Source organism: Euleptes europaea, chromosome 1, assembly GCF_029931775.1.
Source record: "Euleptes europaea isolate rEulEur1 chromosome 1, rEulEur1.hap1, whole genome shotgun sequence".
Taxonomy (NCBI): Eukaryota; Metazoa; Chordata; class Lepidosauria; order Squamata; family Sphaerodactylidae; genus Euleptes; species Euleptes europaea.
The window spans coordinates 9,173,963-9,189,108 of NC_079312.1; the positions used below are offsets into that span (position 1 = coordinate 9,173,963).

The window sequence follows — 15,146 nt, forward strand, 5'->3', positions numbered from 1 at the left end:
GCAATGGAGCACAGAGTGAAGGTGGGCAAGCAAGACTCAGTGGGTCCTGAATCCGACAACCGTGAGAGACGTGGGGGACGATTCTGAGGCCCTTTGGGACGCTGCCATGGAGCACAGAGTGAAGGTGGGCAAGCAAGACTCAGTGGGTCCTGAATCCGACAACCGTGAGAGACGTGGGGGACGATTCTGAGGCCCTTTGGGACGCTGCCATGGAGCACAGAGTGAAGGTGGGCAAGCAAGACTCAGTGGGTCCTGAATCCGACAACCGTGAGAGACGTGGGGGACGATTCTGAGGCCCTTTGGGACGCTGCCATGGAGCACAGAGTGAAGGTGGGCAAGCAAGACTCAGTGGGTCCTGAATCCGACAACCATGAGAGACGTGGGGGACGATTCTGAGGCCCTTTGGGACGCTGCCATGGAGCACAGAGTGAAGGTGGGCAAGCAAGACTCAGTGGGTCCTGAATCCGACAACCGTGAGAGACGTGGGGGATTCTGGGAAGGAACCCTGCTGCCGACTGAAGAAGCCCTCAGCTCAGATCTACAGCACTGGCAGTTCAGGCAGCTCCGTTACCATGAGGCCGAGGGGCCCCGGGAGGTCTGCAGCCGACTCCATGCTCTTTGCTGTCGGTGGCTGAAGCCAGAAAGGTGCACCAAGAAGGAGATGCTGGACCTGGTGATCCTGGAGCAGTTCCTGGCTGTCCTGCCCCTAGAGATCCAGAGCTGGGTCAGGGAATGCAGACCAGAGACCAGTTCCCAGGCGGTGGCCCTGACAGAAGGCTTCCTCCTGAGTCAGGCAGAGGACAAGAAACAGGAAAAGAAGTTGAGAGCTTTTCATTCTGGGCATCTGTGGGCGTGGAGATGATAATATCTCAGCCCCCCATCCTGACTTTAGCCCAACTTGTAGAAATTGTCCAAAGACAAAACCGCTGAGGCCTTCGCCTCTGCCATTTCTTTTCCTTTCAAATGTACTGGGGTTTATTTTTTTTTCTCCAATGACTGATATAACATCTTAGAAGAGAGGAGGGAAGGAAGTGAGGAAATATGCAGAAATTTGCCCCAACTGAAATTATGGGGCAAAGGAGGGCAAAAAAATGAGATGTCAAAAGTGTTTGTTAATTTCTCACCTTCTCTGATTGAGATTCTTGATGCCTTTTCAGACATGGAAGTCATTCACAAACTGCCTATCTCCCACAGGCAGAAAGATTGAGGACAGAACTGGAGCCCCTGTGGGGGGGAATTGCGCCAGAGGGTGATCAAGGTGCCACTTTTCCGGGTAAGATTTAACAGGGCAACTTTGACCTTGGTTTTTCTCTCTTAGAAATGCCTGACAGGAAGTTAGGCCTACTGGAACCACAGGGTTCAGGGGTGTTTCATATACATCAGATGCCAGGAGGGTTGCCAGGTTCCTTGTTTGGGTGGGAAATGTCCTGCCCCCTGGGTGGCCCTTCCCACCACTGCTCAGCTGGGCAGCAGGAGACAACTGGGCAGCGGGATCAAAAGCATTCTGATGCTATTACATCGCTTCCTGCATGGCCAGAAATGATATCATTGCATCACCAGTGACGCTCTATCATTCAGTCAAAGCTCTGTGCCTCCCTGGAGTCTCCCACTGTTGTCAGACTCTGCCGGCAACTCTAGAAGCTGGGTAGTGGGCAGAGTTGTTTCTGATCTCCCTGGAATAATTTTTTTGGGTATTGTTAGAAACAGAATGCTGGGTTACATGGTACTTTGATATGGCCCAACAGTACTTCAGTGAGTGCAATCTGGATAAAATATTTCTCCTGTGACAAACTGAACCACAAGGCAGAGATGAAAAATAAAAATGTGTAGATAAATCATGTTCCCCGATTTTACTTTTCTCCACAGGTGATAGAACTATGCCAGTGAAAAGTTCCTGTTGTTTGACTCTTCATGATGTGAGAAAGCAAGCATCAGAGCAGCCGGATCAGGTAGGGGATGGGGGGAGAGGTAGTTCAGGAACAGCCCATGTCTGCTTTCTTGAAGGGCTTGCAAGACTCAATTCTGCTATGGAACACCTCGACTGAATCAACTCTTTTGGAAACAGACAGAAGCGTTATGTCATCCATCAGGAGAAAATGTTTCCTGCTTTCAGGGGCCAGTGACCTTTGAGGAGGTGGCTGTGTATTTCACTGAGGAGGAGTGGGCTGTGCTGGATCCAGGCCAAAGAACCCTGCACAGAGAAGTGATGGAGGAGAATTACAGGATGGTGGCCTCTCTGGGTAAGGTTCCATCATCCTCTTGTTTGATAAAATTAGCTTTGTCCCTTCCATCTTGTGGTGAAGGACATTAGGCTTCCAAAGGTAAGAAGCGGTGTATCCTGATGCTGTTGTTTTTCTATCTTGTGGTGGCTTTTGTTCTGAAAGCCTTCCTGCTCTTTCCACTGATGTTCTTCTGGGACATTTTGGCATTTCTTCTATTCCAGAGAGCGAGTATGGGCACCACCTTGAATGTTTGCTTAAGAACTGAATAAAGCCTGTGTATAAAAAATGTAATAGCATTTGGAATCTTGCTAAGTTTCAGTAGCTTATTGTTTATAAATTAATGTTATTTATTTAATGTATTTATTTACTTGTTTTATCATCCACCTTTCTCACTGAGATGAAAAGTGGATTACAAGATAAAAAACACCCTGCCCCAATTAGTATAGACAGACAGATTAGTATGGACTTGATGGGCCTTGGTCTGATCCAGCATGGCTTTTCTTATGTTATGAAGGATGACTTTGGACTAGTCACAGTTCTCTCAGAACTCTCTCAGCCCCACGTACCTCACAATGTGTTTGTTGTGAGGAGGGGAAGGGAAGGTGAGTGTAAGCTACTTTGAGACTCCTTAAAGGTAGAGGAGAGCGGAGTATAAAAATCAACTCTTCTTCTTTCAAAGAATGAGTTGAGATATTAATTGAAATATATTTCTTTATTTTCTCATGCACAACCGAAGCTGCTTAAGGGTATTCCTGGATTTTAAGCTGCATTTCTACCTGAGATTCTTACCAGTTTCTTCTTTCTCTCTAATAGCAGCTGGTGGTTGGAAGAGCACGAATGATAGAGATCCCTTGGGGGAGTCATTGGAAGTTGACAGATTTGAAGAGGAGAGAAAGGAGGCTGAACTGAAGAGGAGGAATAACTCCTTGGCTTCTCAAGATGGTGATGTCCAAGAAATCCCCATTCAGGATAAGGTCGACAAGGGAAAAAGAAGGATTCTGTACTCTGTAGGTGGGGAAAGCTGTGAACCAGGCCTTAATGTTCACTGGACAAACCACACAGGGGAGAAAATGTTCAAATGCCCACTGTGTGAAAACAGTTTCAGTCAGAGGAAAAGACTTACTAGACACCAACAAATCCACACAATGGGGAAACCATACCAATGCTCAGAATGTGGCAAGAGTTTCAGCCAACGGTATAGACTTGTCAGGCATCAAAGAACACACATGGAAGAGAGACCCTATATGTGTTTACAGTGTGGGAAGAGTTTCAGAGATAGTGCCGGCCTAAACGTACATAAAAGAATCCACACAGGAGAAAAACCACATAAATGCTCCAAGTGTGGCAAGCGCTTCATTCAGAAGACGCAACTTATAGCCCATCAAACCGTCCACACGGGGGAGACGCCACACAAATGTAGCAAGTGCGGGAAAAGCTTCACTCAGTTTAAGAACCTAATTTCACATCAAAGGATCCATACAGGGGAGAAACTATACAACTGTGCAGAGTGTGGGAAGAATTTCAAACGGAAGGCACACCTGGACTCCCACCAAACCGTCCACACAGGGGAAAAGCCATATAAATGCTCAGAGTGCGGGGAAGTGCTTCATTCAGAAGTCACGTCTTACTTCCCATCAAAGAATTCACACAGGGGAGAAATTCCACAAATGCCTTGAGTGTGGAAAGGGCTTCACTCAGGTAGCAAACCTGATTTCACATCAAAGCATCCATGATGGAGAGGAATTGTACCAGTGCTCTGACTGCAGCATGACATTTTCTCTCGAGCGAAGGCTTAAAAATCATCGAAGAATCCACACTATGGTAGAGAATAGAAATACTTTGAGTGAGGAAGGGGTTTTAAACATAACGTGCAAGCCTAACTCTAAAGTCACATCAAAGAATACATAGAAAGACGAAACCATACAACTGTTCATACTGCAGCAAATGCAGCAAAACCGGAGGCCCAAAACTACAGATTCTATTCCAGGCATACCAAGAAAAGCCCAGCATGACAAGGCCCCTGTGTGTATGGTGGACAGAGACTTGGTAGTAGACTCCGATTTTCCTGTACCTTTCTCCTCTAGCATTTTTCTTCCTTGGAGTATTTTGTTATGTGGGACAGATGCGTATCAGGATTTGCAGTTCCTGCTCTTTGTTGCCCTTTGGCATGAGCAAGCCTGTGGCCAAAATAATCCCATACTAGCCTGATCAAGAAGAATGCCATAAATCAGCTTCTGGTGCCCAGCTGGCTTTTATATCAGGCAGGGTGGGATAATTTAGTTCTCTCTTTGTATACTTTTAAGCTTGTGGTCATCTTTGGAAGCCTTCTGCTGTCTGCCTTTAATGATACATACAATCCTAATGTTCTTTTTAGAATAAATGTTTTTGTAACTCTGATCAAAACAGTGTGGTCTTTTATACTTACATAAGAACATAGGAAGGAGCCTCGTGGTGCAGAGTGCTAAGCTGCAGTACTGCAGTCAAAGCTCTGCTCATGACCTGAGTTCAATCCCAACAGAAGTCAGTTAAAGGGTCATAATTAATGAACAAAACCAAAACTTGCCCATGAAAGTCACTGGGCAATGTTTTATTGGTGTATTTATTTTATGCCACATTTCCACTTGATCAGGGTTCCCAATGCAGTGTACATTAAAACATTTGAACATTTAAAAACTGGAGTGAGTGGCTGTCTTCCTCTCTATCTCTCTCTGCCTATCCCACCTAACAAGGCTGTTTTGAGTAGAAAGTGGGATATGGGGCATGGTTTCTGCTCCCCTGAACTGCTTTGAGAAAGTAGTGTGGGATTAAAATCTGACACATTAAAAAAAAAGCACCCTAAGGAACCTTTCAAGTAGATAGGAAGCCACAAAAGGGATTTTGCTAAACAAGGCTCAAAAAGGTCACTGACCCCATAGGGTTACCAAGCCTAGGTTGGGAAATGCCTGGAGATTTGCGGGAGGGGTGAAGATTGGGGAGGGTGCAGTTTTGGGAGGGAAGTATAATGGCATACAGTCCACACTTCAAAACAGCCATTTTCTATCAGGGAAGTGATCTCAATTGCCTGGACATGGGTTGTAGTTCTGGGAAATCTCCAGCTGCCACCTGGAGGCTGGCAACGCTACCAGTCAGTGATATTTTTTGTTTTTTAAAAAAGACATTAACATTTTCGGAAAAAAATAGATAGCAAACATCTACATACACTTCCATCCACACAGTTTACCCTTACTTCTGGGGTCAATATATATCTTAAGCGTTACTCTATTATTATGATGGTCCCTTGGTGTACTTAATCTATAATAGGTTGCTTTGAATTAACAGTTATTGCTTTTATCTATGTTTATCCTCTGAATTTATCTTAAATCTATATATTATTCCAAACATCTTATTGTATTCTGTCTCTAATAGATATCAGCTAAAATTTTCCGATTAGCATATTCAAAAAAGCTCTCCCATTCCTTCTGTATATCTGCAGTCAATCTTCCATTTTTCAACATAGTAGTTAATCTGTCCATCCCCACCCATTCTTCCCTGTTTCAATCACCGGCACCTCAAAAGCCCTCCAGGTTCCAAGAGGTTAATACCACAGAGTTGCTCCTGAAAGAGCGTCTGAGGACGCCTTCGCCCAGGTCCCGCCCCTTCGCGACTTCCCATCCAACACTCTAATCGCATTCCGACGAGAGAGTCGCAAAGGCTGGAGCGGCTGCTTCCTGCTCTGCTCTTTCCCCCCCCACTTCCAGCGCCCATTGATTCTTCCCACTTCAAGATCTGGTGAGTTTTACGTGCATTTGGCTGATGGGGAGTCTTGCTGGGGGGTGCTGGGGGGTGCTGGGGGTGGGGGGTGCTGGGGGTGGGGGGGCCTGCAGTGGAAGGGGGGAGAGATGAAATGGGCGGCAGCCTCAGTCCCCAAGGAGAGCCAGCTAAATGGGGTGGGAGGAGTGCCGGGTGGGGCTGTGGATAGGGAGGCTGAGGCGCTGGGAACCACAGGGGAGGGGGGTCTGCCCTAGGGTTGCCTGGCAACCTCCAGGTGACGGAGGTCAGTCCCTCTTGAAAAGATGGCTGCTATGGAGCGTGGCCTCGATGGCCTTCTTCCTCCCCGTCCCAGGCTCCACTCCCCAAACCTCCAGGAAATTCCCAGCTTGCCATTGGCAACCCTAGCCCAGTCCTGCCTGTTGTGTCCCGTAGAGAGAATGCTTGTGACCAATGGGCATTCAGGGATTTGGATCCTTGGAGAGAACCCCAAGCTCCGCGGGTTGCTCTTGCCTACTGTCCCAAACTACTAACCAAAGTACATACATAACACCTGGGCCTCGACCCTTTGGCATAAGTCAAGACTTTCTTTCCCCTGCTGAGACAGGAGATCACGCCGGCAGATTCCAGGTGTCCAAATTCAAGGCCGGTGTCATTTCAGTGCCTGGGCCCCCGACCCTGCTTCTCACTTGCCTTGAAAGCCCCTTGCTGTGGTTGCCATAAGTCAATTTTTATTTTTATGTTATTCCACTCTGTTTATACTCCATCTTTCTCCTCAAGGGAGACCCAAAGCAGCTTCTATCGGTCTCCTCCCATTAATCCTCACAACAACCCTGTGAGGTAGGTTAGGCCAAGAGCATGCGAACGGCTCAAGGCCATTCAGCAAGCTTTCGTGGCAGAGTGGGGATTTGAACCGAGGTCTCCTGGCTACTGTACTTATACTCTTCTTTGAAAAACCACTGAAAGACTAACAGATTCCCCTTTAGAAGCCTCTTGGGTGAAACGCATAGAAGATTTTACCTGTTTTTGCACCATCGGCCTTGACACTATTTCTTTTTTTATCACCTGTGACTGGTGGGGCCCTTTTATTTCCCCTTGCTCCCAGGTTCCAGTCCAACACTCTAACCACTACAAACTCTGGTTCTCCACACCATGCTGGTTGTGACTTGACAGCACTTATGTATGGATGGGGAGGGGCTGTAGCTGAGTGGCAGAGCATCTGCATGGCATGCAGAAGGTCCCCGGTTCAGTCCCCGGCATTTCCAGTCAAAGGGACTAAGCAAGTAGGTGATGTGAGTAGACCTCTGCCTGAGACCCTGGAGAGCCGCTGCCGGTCTGAGTAGACAATGCTGACTTTGATGGACCAAAGAGGGTCTGATTCAGTATCTGAAGAAGTGAGCTGTGGCTCACGAAAGCTCATACCCTACCAGAAAATATTTTTGTTAGTCTTTAAGGTGCTACTGGACTCTTGCCCTTTTTGACTGATTCAGTATAAGGCAGCTTCATGTGTTCATGTGATGAATAGAGTGGCTGGTGGTGCAGGTTGGAGCCTCTGAGGAACGGAAAGTAGAGGAATCTTTTGGGGGGAGGGGGTCTAGGAAAGGCAGAGAGGGAGAGAAGGGAAGGAGGGGGTAACAGAGAGGACAGCATCTCGGATCCTCTGTCTGGTCCCCCTCCCCTCAAGAGAGAAGATTTAGGTCTGCATGATTTTTTCTCCCACCCCCCATGTTGTAGTTTCTGTGTGGGATTGAGTCTGTCCTTGCCTTTCCCACAGGGGCAGGACCTGGGAGCTCAGCTGAGAGCTCCTCATTGGCTGCAAGTCTGAACATTTAGGATAAAGCGCTTGGCAGGGATTCCATTAAATGAGACTCTCTTTGCCTGCCGAACAAAATATGGCCAGAGAAAACGGTGATTATGGGGCCCTTTGGAGGGCTGCTCTGGAGGAAAGGATAAAGAAGGAAGACTTGGCAGAGCCTGAAGCCTGCAGAGGCCATGAAGCCCCTTGGGTGGGGAGCAGTGGGGGATTCTGGGAAGGAACCCTGCCGAAGATCCAGGCTGAAGAAGCTCTCAGCACAGATCTACAGCACCAGCGATTCAGGCAGTTCTGCTACCAGGAGGCGGAAGGGCCCCGAGAGGTCTGCAGCCGACTCCACCATCTTTGCTGCCAGTGGCTGAAGCCAGAAAGGTGCACCAAGAAGGAGATGCTGGACCTGGTGATCCTGGAGCAGTTCCTGGCGGTCCTGCCCCCAGAGATGCAGAGCTGGGTGCGGGAATGTGGGCCAGAGACCAGTTCCCAGGCGGTGGCCCTGGCAGAAGGCTTCCTCCTGAGCCAGGCAGAAAAGGAGAACCTGGAACAGCAGGTAAGAGGGTTTAATCTACTGTAGTAAGCAGAGTCGGTACTTGGAAGGGAGACCTCCAAGGAAGACTCTGCAGAGGAAGGCAATGCAAAACCACCTCTGCTTAATCTCTTCCCATGAAAATCCCACTAGGGGTCACCGTAAATTGGCTGCAACTTGACGGCACTTTACACACACAGTCCCAGCCTAACCCTGACCTGGATGGTCCAGGCTAGCCTGATCTCAGAAGATCTCAGAAGATAAGCATGGTCAGCCCTGGTTAATACTTGGATGGGAGACCATCAAGGAAGACTTGGATTACTATGCAGAAGCAGGCAATGGCAAACCACCTCTGAATGTCTCTTGTCTTGAAAACCCTGCAGGGTTGCTGTAAGTCAGCTGTGACTTGATGGCATTTCCTGCCACCAGTCCCATCCTGTCCTCAAAGTGACCCACAGGAGGAACTTTGTCCCGGGTCGCCCTCCCGCCCGGGCTCCCGGGACTGCCCGGGAGCCCCAGTCCCAGCCACCATCGACGGGAGGGGGGAGAAAGACCCCCGGAAACCCCACTTACCGGGGAAGGAGCCAGGAGGCGCGACAGACAGAGGCCAACCCGATCCTCTTCCGCGCACCCCGGCGAACGGACTGGAGGCCCACGTGACCGACAACGGCCCCGCTCGTCAGCTGGCGAGCAGGGAAAGAGACGGGGGGCGAGCAGAGGCTGGCAAGGGGGGAGGAGGCTGCAGAGGCCAGAGGGATGCGGGCGGCAGACGGGCCGGCGTGGCTCCCGCCCCAACGACCGAAGGAGGGTCGTGGTGGGGTTGCGGGAGGGAGCAGACATGGGGGCCACGGGTCCGACGTCCTGACTCGCCCGGAGCTTGACCGGCTCAGGGCGGGCGGTAGAGCTCGAGCCAGACAGAGGCGGGGGCCCCGCCCGCAGGAGAGACTACTGAGAAAAGGCAAGCCAGAGAAGAAGGAGGGGTTAGATATAGCCACGGATTGAGGCGATTAGGGGGAGCACAGGTGGTGGAGGGATATAAAAGCTGGATGGGTGCAGGCCGATGAGGATGTCTGCAGACGCTCACTTCCTGTGTCTGAGGAGCGAGCAAGCTGGCCAGCTCAGAGGAGGAAGGGTCGTCCTCCTCCTCTGAGTGGTCTGAGGCCGAGGAAACCCTAGCGGAAAAGGGTTGGGTTCACTCAGGAAGCTCTGCATCAGGGTCAGTCCCTCCTGACGGCGCAGGGGTCCCGGCTGGGACGCGACAAACTTCTTGTGCTATTTCTGTGCATCAGCCTTTTTCTTTTCTTTTGCCTAATTGTGATCCTGACAGTTCTTTCAATCGCATGGTCTTTTCGCTGACTTGGTCACTGGTTTTACACAGGTACAGGAGGCGCCTTTGGACACTGAAAAGAACCTGCCTTTGAGGGAGATGGTAGTGAAGTATGACCAAGATGCCACCTCACTGGGTAAGGATTGACAGGGCCCATTTTAACTTCATTTCTCCTTTTAATAAACGCTTTTCCTGATACATCCCTCCAAAGAGCAATTTGCTCAGCTGGTGAAAACTTACTGGTGATCCCTGGCCTGAAAAACATCTGGCTGTCCTCATCCAGGGCCCGGGCTTTATCAGCTCTGGCCCCAGCCTGGTGGAACAGCCCCTGAGGGACTTGAAACAATTTCACAGGGCCTGTGAGACATATGGCTGAGGACAGCGACAGTTTCCATCTTGCTGGTCTCCCTGTGTCCCCCCCGCCCCCCTTCACTGCTGGGAATACTTTAGTATTTCTTATTGGTTTTTGTTTATCAGACATGGACTACGGGCAACTTGGATGTTTTAAATGTGTATAGTTTTAAATTGTATTTATAATTGTTATTTTTTTGTGTTGTTTTTAACTCGCTTATACTGTTTTAATGATGTGTGGCCGCAAGACCCTTTGGGTGAGTGGCAACTGAAAAAAATCTAATAAATAAAGTGCAGCTTTCATAAAACAAAAAACCCTAGCCACAGATGGTGTTTTAATACCATTAAATCCCAAAAGAGAGGATTTCCATTCTTCAGGCAGGTATAGCCGAGAAAAAACAGGGGGGAATGAGAAGGTACTAAAAATGTCAGCTAGACACACTATAGTCAAATAGTACCTCCTAAAATAAAATATTACTACATTAATAGATCATAAACATATAATCTTTTTAAATAAGTTCAACATAAGTAGGTTATGACTCACCATGAGGTATTCATCAAAAATATTTCAACACAACTAATATATTAAAATATATATTGTAGATGTAACATACAATATCCACTTATATAGCAGTATATAAAGTAATCCTGCAAGTATATATTCAGCAGGTGATTCAATTCATTGAATTCAAATTTTTGGTTCAACAGGTAGTGTTCACCAGGTAGTGTCCCAACAGGTCGTATTAGCAGGTCTATTGGTGTAAATTTAGAATTAACAAATGATGTAGTCCTATTGTTTCATATTAATACTTATACGTGGGAACTTGTCTCAATACTACCTGTTGGAACACTGCCTGTTGAACCAACAATTTGCTCCAATAGGACTACATCATTTTGTTAATGCTAAATTTACACCAGTAGACCTGCTAATACGACCTGTTGGAACCAACAATTTGAATTACATTGAACTGAATCATCTGTTGAATATAGACATGTAGGATTACTTTATAAACTGTTATATAAGTGGATATTGTCTGTTACATCCACAATGTATATTTTTGTATATTAGTTGTGTTGAAATATTTTTTATGTATATCTCATGGTAAGTCATAACCTACTTACGTTGAACTTTTTAAAAAAGATTATATGTTTATAATTATTAATGTTGTAATCTTTTATTTTAGGAGGTACTATTTGACTATAATGTGTCCAGGCAGGGCCTGGAGGTCTCTCAGAATTACGACTGACCTTCAGACTACAGAGATGAGTTCACCTGGAGAAAATGGCTGCTTTGGAGGGAGGACTGTATGGTGTTATACCTTGCTGAGGTTACTCCCTAGACTTCACCCACAAATATCCAAGAATTTCCCAACCCAGAATTGACAGCCCTCTGGGTGAGTCAAAATGTATGGCCCCAGAGCCTGTCCTAGCTGAGCGATTCTGCCCCAGGATGTTTTGAGGGCCGTGAGGGCTTTGAAAGGGCTGAGAGGAATTGATGGACTGATATGTGTTTTCACCATGGAGGCTGAATGGAACCTCCATATTCAAAGGCAGTCTACTTTGGAATACCAGCTGCTGCTGCTGTTGGGAGCCAATATAAAAGAACTGCAATATACAACATAAAATGCAGTACATAGATAAAGGATGCAACATTTTCCCCAACCTTTCTTTCCCCAGCAGAGGATGGAATGCCACGAGCTATAAAGTCCGAATTTTTTCCTGTTCAGGGTGTGGAGGAAACAGCTTCCGGTCAGCCAGATCAGGTAGGAAAGGGATTGTGGGGGTGGTGGGAAGGGGCAGCCTTGGTACCCTGTGCCCCCAAATACTTCTATTTCCTTCTGTCAAATCTGCCCTCTGGGAAGGCTGTGACTGTCCCTTAGAAAAGATTCAGTCTTGCAGGGGAATATCCAGACACGTGAACGTAGCCATGATTGTGGTTTGCTGTCAGAAGGAAAGAAGCACAACTTCATCTCTGAGGAGAAAATATTTTCTCGCTGCCTGCAGGTTCCGGTGTCCTTTGAGGAGGTGGTGGTGTGCTTCACCGAGGAGGAGTGGGCACTGCTAGATCGAGGCCAAAGGGCCCTGTATGGGGAAGTGATGGAGGAGAATTATGAGACGGTGGCCTCTCTGGGTAAGGTTCCCTGCTTTTCCCCTCAATCATTCAAGCTAATCATGGTCCCACTCCAGTTTCTGAGACCAGGGAGAGATTGGAGGTGGGCAGAGGAAGAGATGATGTGAGGTTGGGGGGAAAAGCTGATCCACAACTGCCTGTTTCGCATGGGATTCCCCTCCTCCCTGAAGAATTGGGTTTGCCATTTGCGGGGTGGTGGTGTTATAAAATCATAGAGTTGGAAGGGCCCATATAGGCCATCTAGTCCAACCCCCTGCCCAATGCAGGATCAGCCTAGAGCATCCCTGACAAGTCTTCGTCCAGCTGTTGCTCCAAGACTGCCATAGAGGGGGAGTTCACCACCTCCCTTGGCAGCTGATTCCATTGCTGAACAACTCTCACTGTAAAAAAATAAATCCTAATATCCAGTCGGTACCTTTCCACCCATAATTTAAACCCATTATTGTGAGTCCTATCCTCTACTGCTAATAGAAACATCTCCCTGCCCTCTTCTAAGTGACAGACTGAGAGAGAGCTATCATGTCCCCCCTCAACCTCCTCTTCTCCTGACTGAGAAAATTCCTTCTAACAGAAGGGGAAGCTATTTTTACCAATTGTCCCCTCCCATAGAATACCCCTGGCTCCCCACTAATCTGTTTCTGGGGGTCCCCTGTCCCCCAGGAACAACTACTTGGGGGCCTGTTTGAGCTGCTGTGGTGAAAGGAAGATAAGAAAGTCCCATTCCGCTGATGAAAATCCCTTCTATCCACCAAGTCTTACTGCAGGATCCAAGCCTATTTTTGGTTTTGGGCAATATCTTAGCATATAAATTAAAAAGGACCATTATATGCCAGAAAAGCTGATAACTGGGGCATAAGATATTAAGAAAAGCCATGCTGGATCAGACCAAGGCCCATCAAGTGCAGCAGTCTGTTCACACAGTGGCCAATCAGGTGCCTCTAGGAAACCCCCAAACAAGATGACTGCAGCAGCATTATCCTGCCTGTGTTCCACAGCACCTAATATATTAGTCATGCTCCTCTGTTTCTGGAGAGAATACGTATTCATCATGCCTATTATCCAGTACTCCAGTTTGAAGAGATCCTTTTGGAGTTCTTCACAGTCTGGTTTTGTTTTAACCACCCGAAATAATTTGGTGTCATCTGCAAACCTGGCCACCTCGCTGTTCACCCCCAGCTCCAGGTCACCGATGAACAGGTTGAAAAGCACCAGTCCCAACACAGATCCCTGAGGGACACCACTGCTCACATCCCTCCATTAGACAATTCCTGGATTTGTAGGTCCATTTCCACCAGAGGGTCTTAACAGTGGGGTTTACAACTCCAGAATGGGAAATTTCTGAAGATGCTGAGGGTGGAGACTGGGGAGGGAAAGGTTTGGGGAGAGGAAGGCCGTGTGTGTGTTAAGTGCCGTTAAGTCGCTTCTGACTCATGTCAACGCTATGAATGAAAGTCCTCCAAAATGTCCTATCTTTGACAGCCTTACTCAGATCTTGCAAATTGAAGGCTGTGGCTTCCTTTATTGAGTCAATCCATCTCTTGTTGGGTCTTCCTCTTTTCCTGCTGCCCTCAACTTATCCTAGCATGACTGTCTTTTCCATAAGTAGGGTATAATACCCTGGAGTCCATCCTCCAAAGCAGCCATTTTCTCCATGGGAACTGATCTCTGTAGTTCAGTCGTAATTCCAGGAGATCTCCAGGTTCCACCTATGCACTGGCAACCTTATTTTTCAGGGTTTTTTTTTCTCTCTCTTTTGTTCCATCAGGTTTGGGGTGGAGGAGTGAGAATGAGGGAGACCCATTCACAGGTGGCCCATCTGAAGAGGAGGAAGAGCAGAAAAGAGAAAACAATGAAAGGAGAAGGAGCAATTTTTCTGCTTCTCAGGGTGGTGAGATCCATGAAGCCCTAATTCAAGAGCAAGTAGACCTAGGAAAGGGCCAGATTCAGTGTCCCGTGTGTGGAAAATGCTTCAACATTCAATCCAAATTTAATAGGCACTGGACGGTTCACACCGGGGAAAAACCATTCACATGCTCAGAGTGTGGGAAGAGCTTCCGTCAGAAGGACAAACTGACTACGCATCAGCGAATCCACACAGGAGAGAAACCGTACCTGTGCATGCAGTGTGGGAGGGGCTTCAGTTCCAACTCACACCTTACACTACATAAAAGGATTCACACAGGGGAGAAACCATATAAATGCCCACAGTGTGGAAAGAATTTCAGCATTCGTTCACACCTTCGACGACATCAAAGAATCCACACCGGGGAGAAACCATATGAATGCCCTGAGTGCGGCAGGGGCTTTGTGAATAATCCTGATCTTACAAGACACCAAAGGCTCCACACAGGAGAGAGACCTTTTAAATGTGCTGAGTGTGGGAAACGGTTCAATCAGAAGGATGAATTGACCATACATCAGAGAATCCACACAGGGGAAAAACCTTTCATTTGCTCAGTGTGTGGAAAGCGGTTCCGTGCAAAGAGTTCACTTTCTAAACACCAGCAGATTCACACTGGGGAGAAGCCCTTCAAATGCTCCGAATGTGGAAAGAGCTTCCTTAATAACAGAGGCCTTATGAGGCATCAGAGAAGCCACACCGGGGAGAAGCCTTTTACGTGTTTGGAGTGCAATAAGAGCTTTTCTGAAAACTCAACCTTAAGGAAACACTTGAGAATCCACAGTGGTGAGAAACCTTTTACGTGTTCGAAGTGTAGCAAGAGCTTTTGTGATAACTCAGCCTTAAACAAACATTTGAGGATTCATACAGGGGAGAAGACATATCCGGGTTTGTGATGTGGGAAGTGGTATATTTCATCACTAAGATGACCTAAAAAAAGGGAGCCACTGCAGACCAACACAGCTACCTACCTAAACTATTTAAAAAAACTGAGTCACAGGAGAATCTTGTAAATTTACTTTTTAAGGAGAATCAAACTGGCTTACAATCTCCTTCCCTTCCTCTCCCCACAACAGACACCTTGTGAGGTAGGTGAGGCTGAGGGAGCTCTAAGAGAAATATGACTAGCTTT

General features: G+C 47.5%; 1 protein-coding gene across 1 annotated transcript; it reads left to right on the forward strand.

Annotated features, from left to right (window-relative positions):
* The first annotated feature begins 370 nt into the window (after positions 1–370).
* LOC130485006 (zinc finger protein 436-like) lies at positions 371–14,910 on the forward strand. The gene is made up of 5 exons (XM_056858152.1): positions 371–645; positions 8,754–8,991; positions 9,684–9,768; positions 11,935–12,114; positions 13,880–14,910. Exons 1-5 carry the CDS (start codon positions 371–373, stop codon positions 14,908–14,910), a joined length of 1,809 nt encoding a protein of 602 aa, XP_056714130.1.
* The last annotated feature ends 236 nt before the right edge of the window (positions 14,911–15,146 follow it).

Bases quoted from the DNA above. Each gene is read 5' to 3' on its own strand.
- LOC130485006 (XM_056858152.1), top strand. From the start codon at position 371: ATGAGAGACGTGGGGGACGATTCTGAGGCCCTTTGGGACGCTGCCATG. The intron at 646-8,753 runs GTGCACCAAGAA...CTGTCCTCAAAG, and splicing joins CGGTGGCTGAAGCCAGAAAG to TGACCCACAGGAGGAACTTT. The intron at 8,992-9,683 runs GCGAGCAGGGAA...GGTTTTACACAG, and splicing joins ACGGCCCCGCTCGTCAGCTG to GTACAGGAGGCGCCTTTGGA.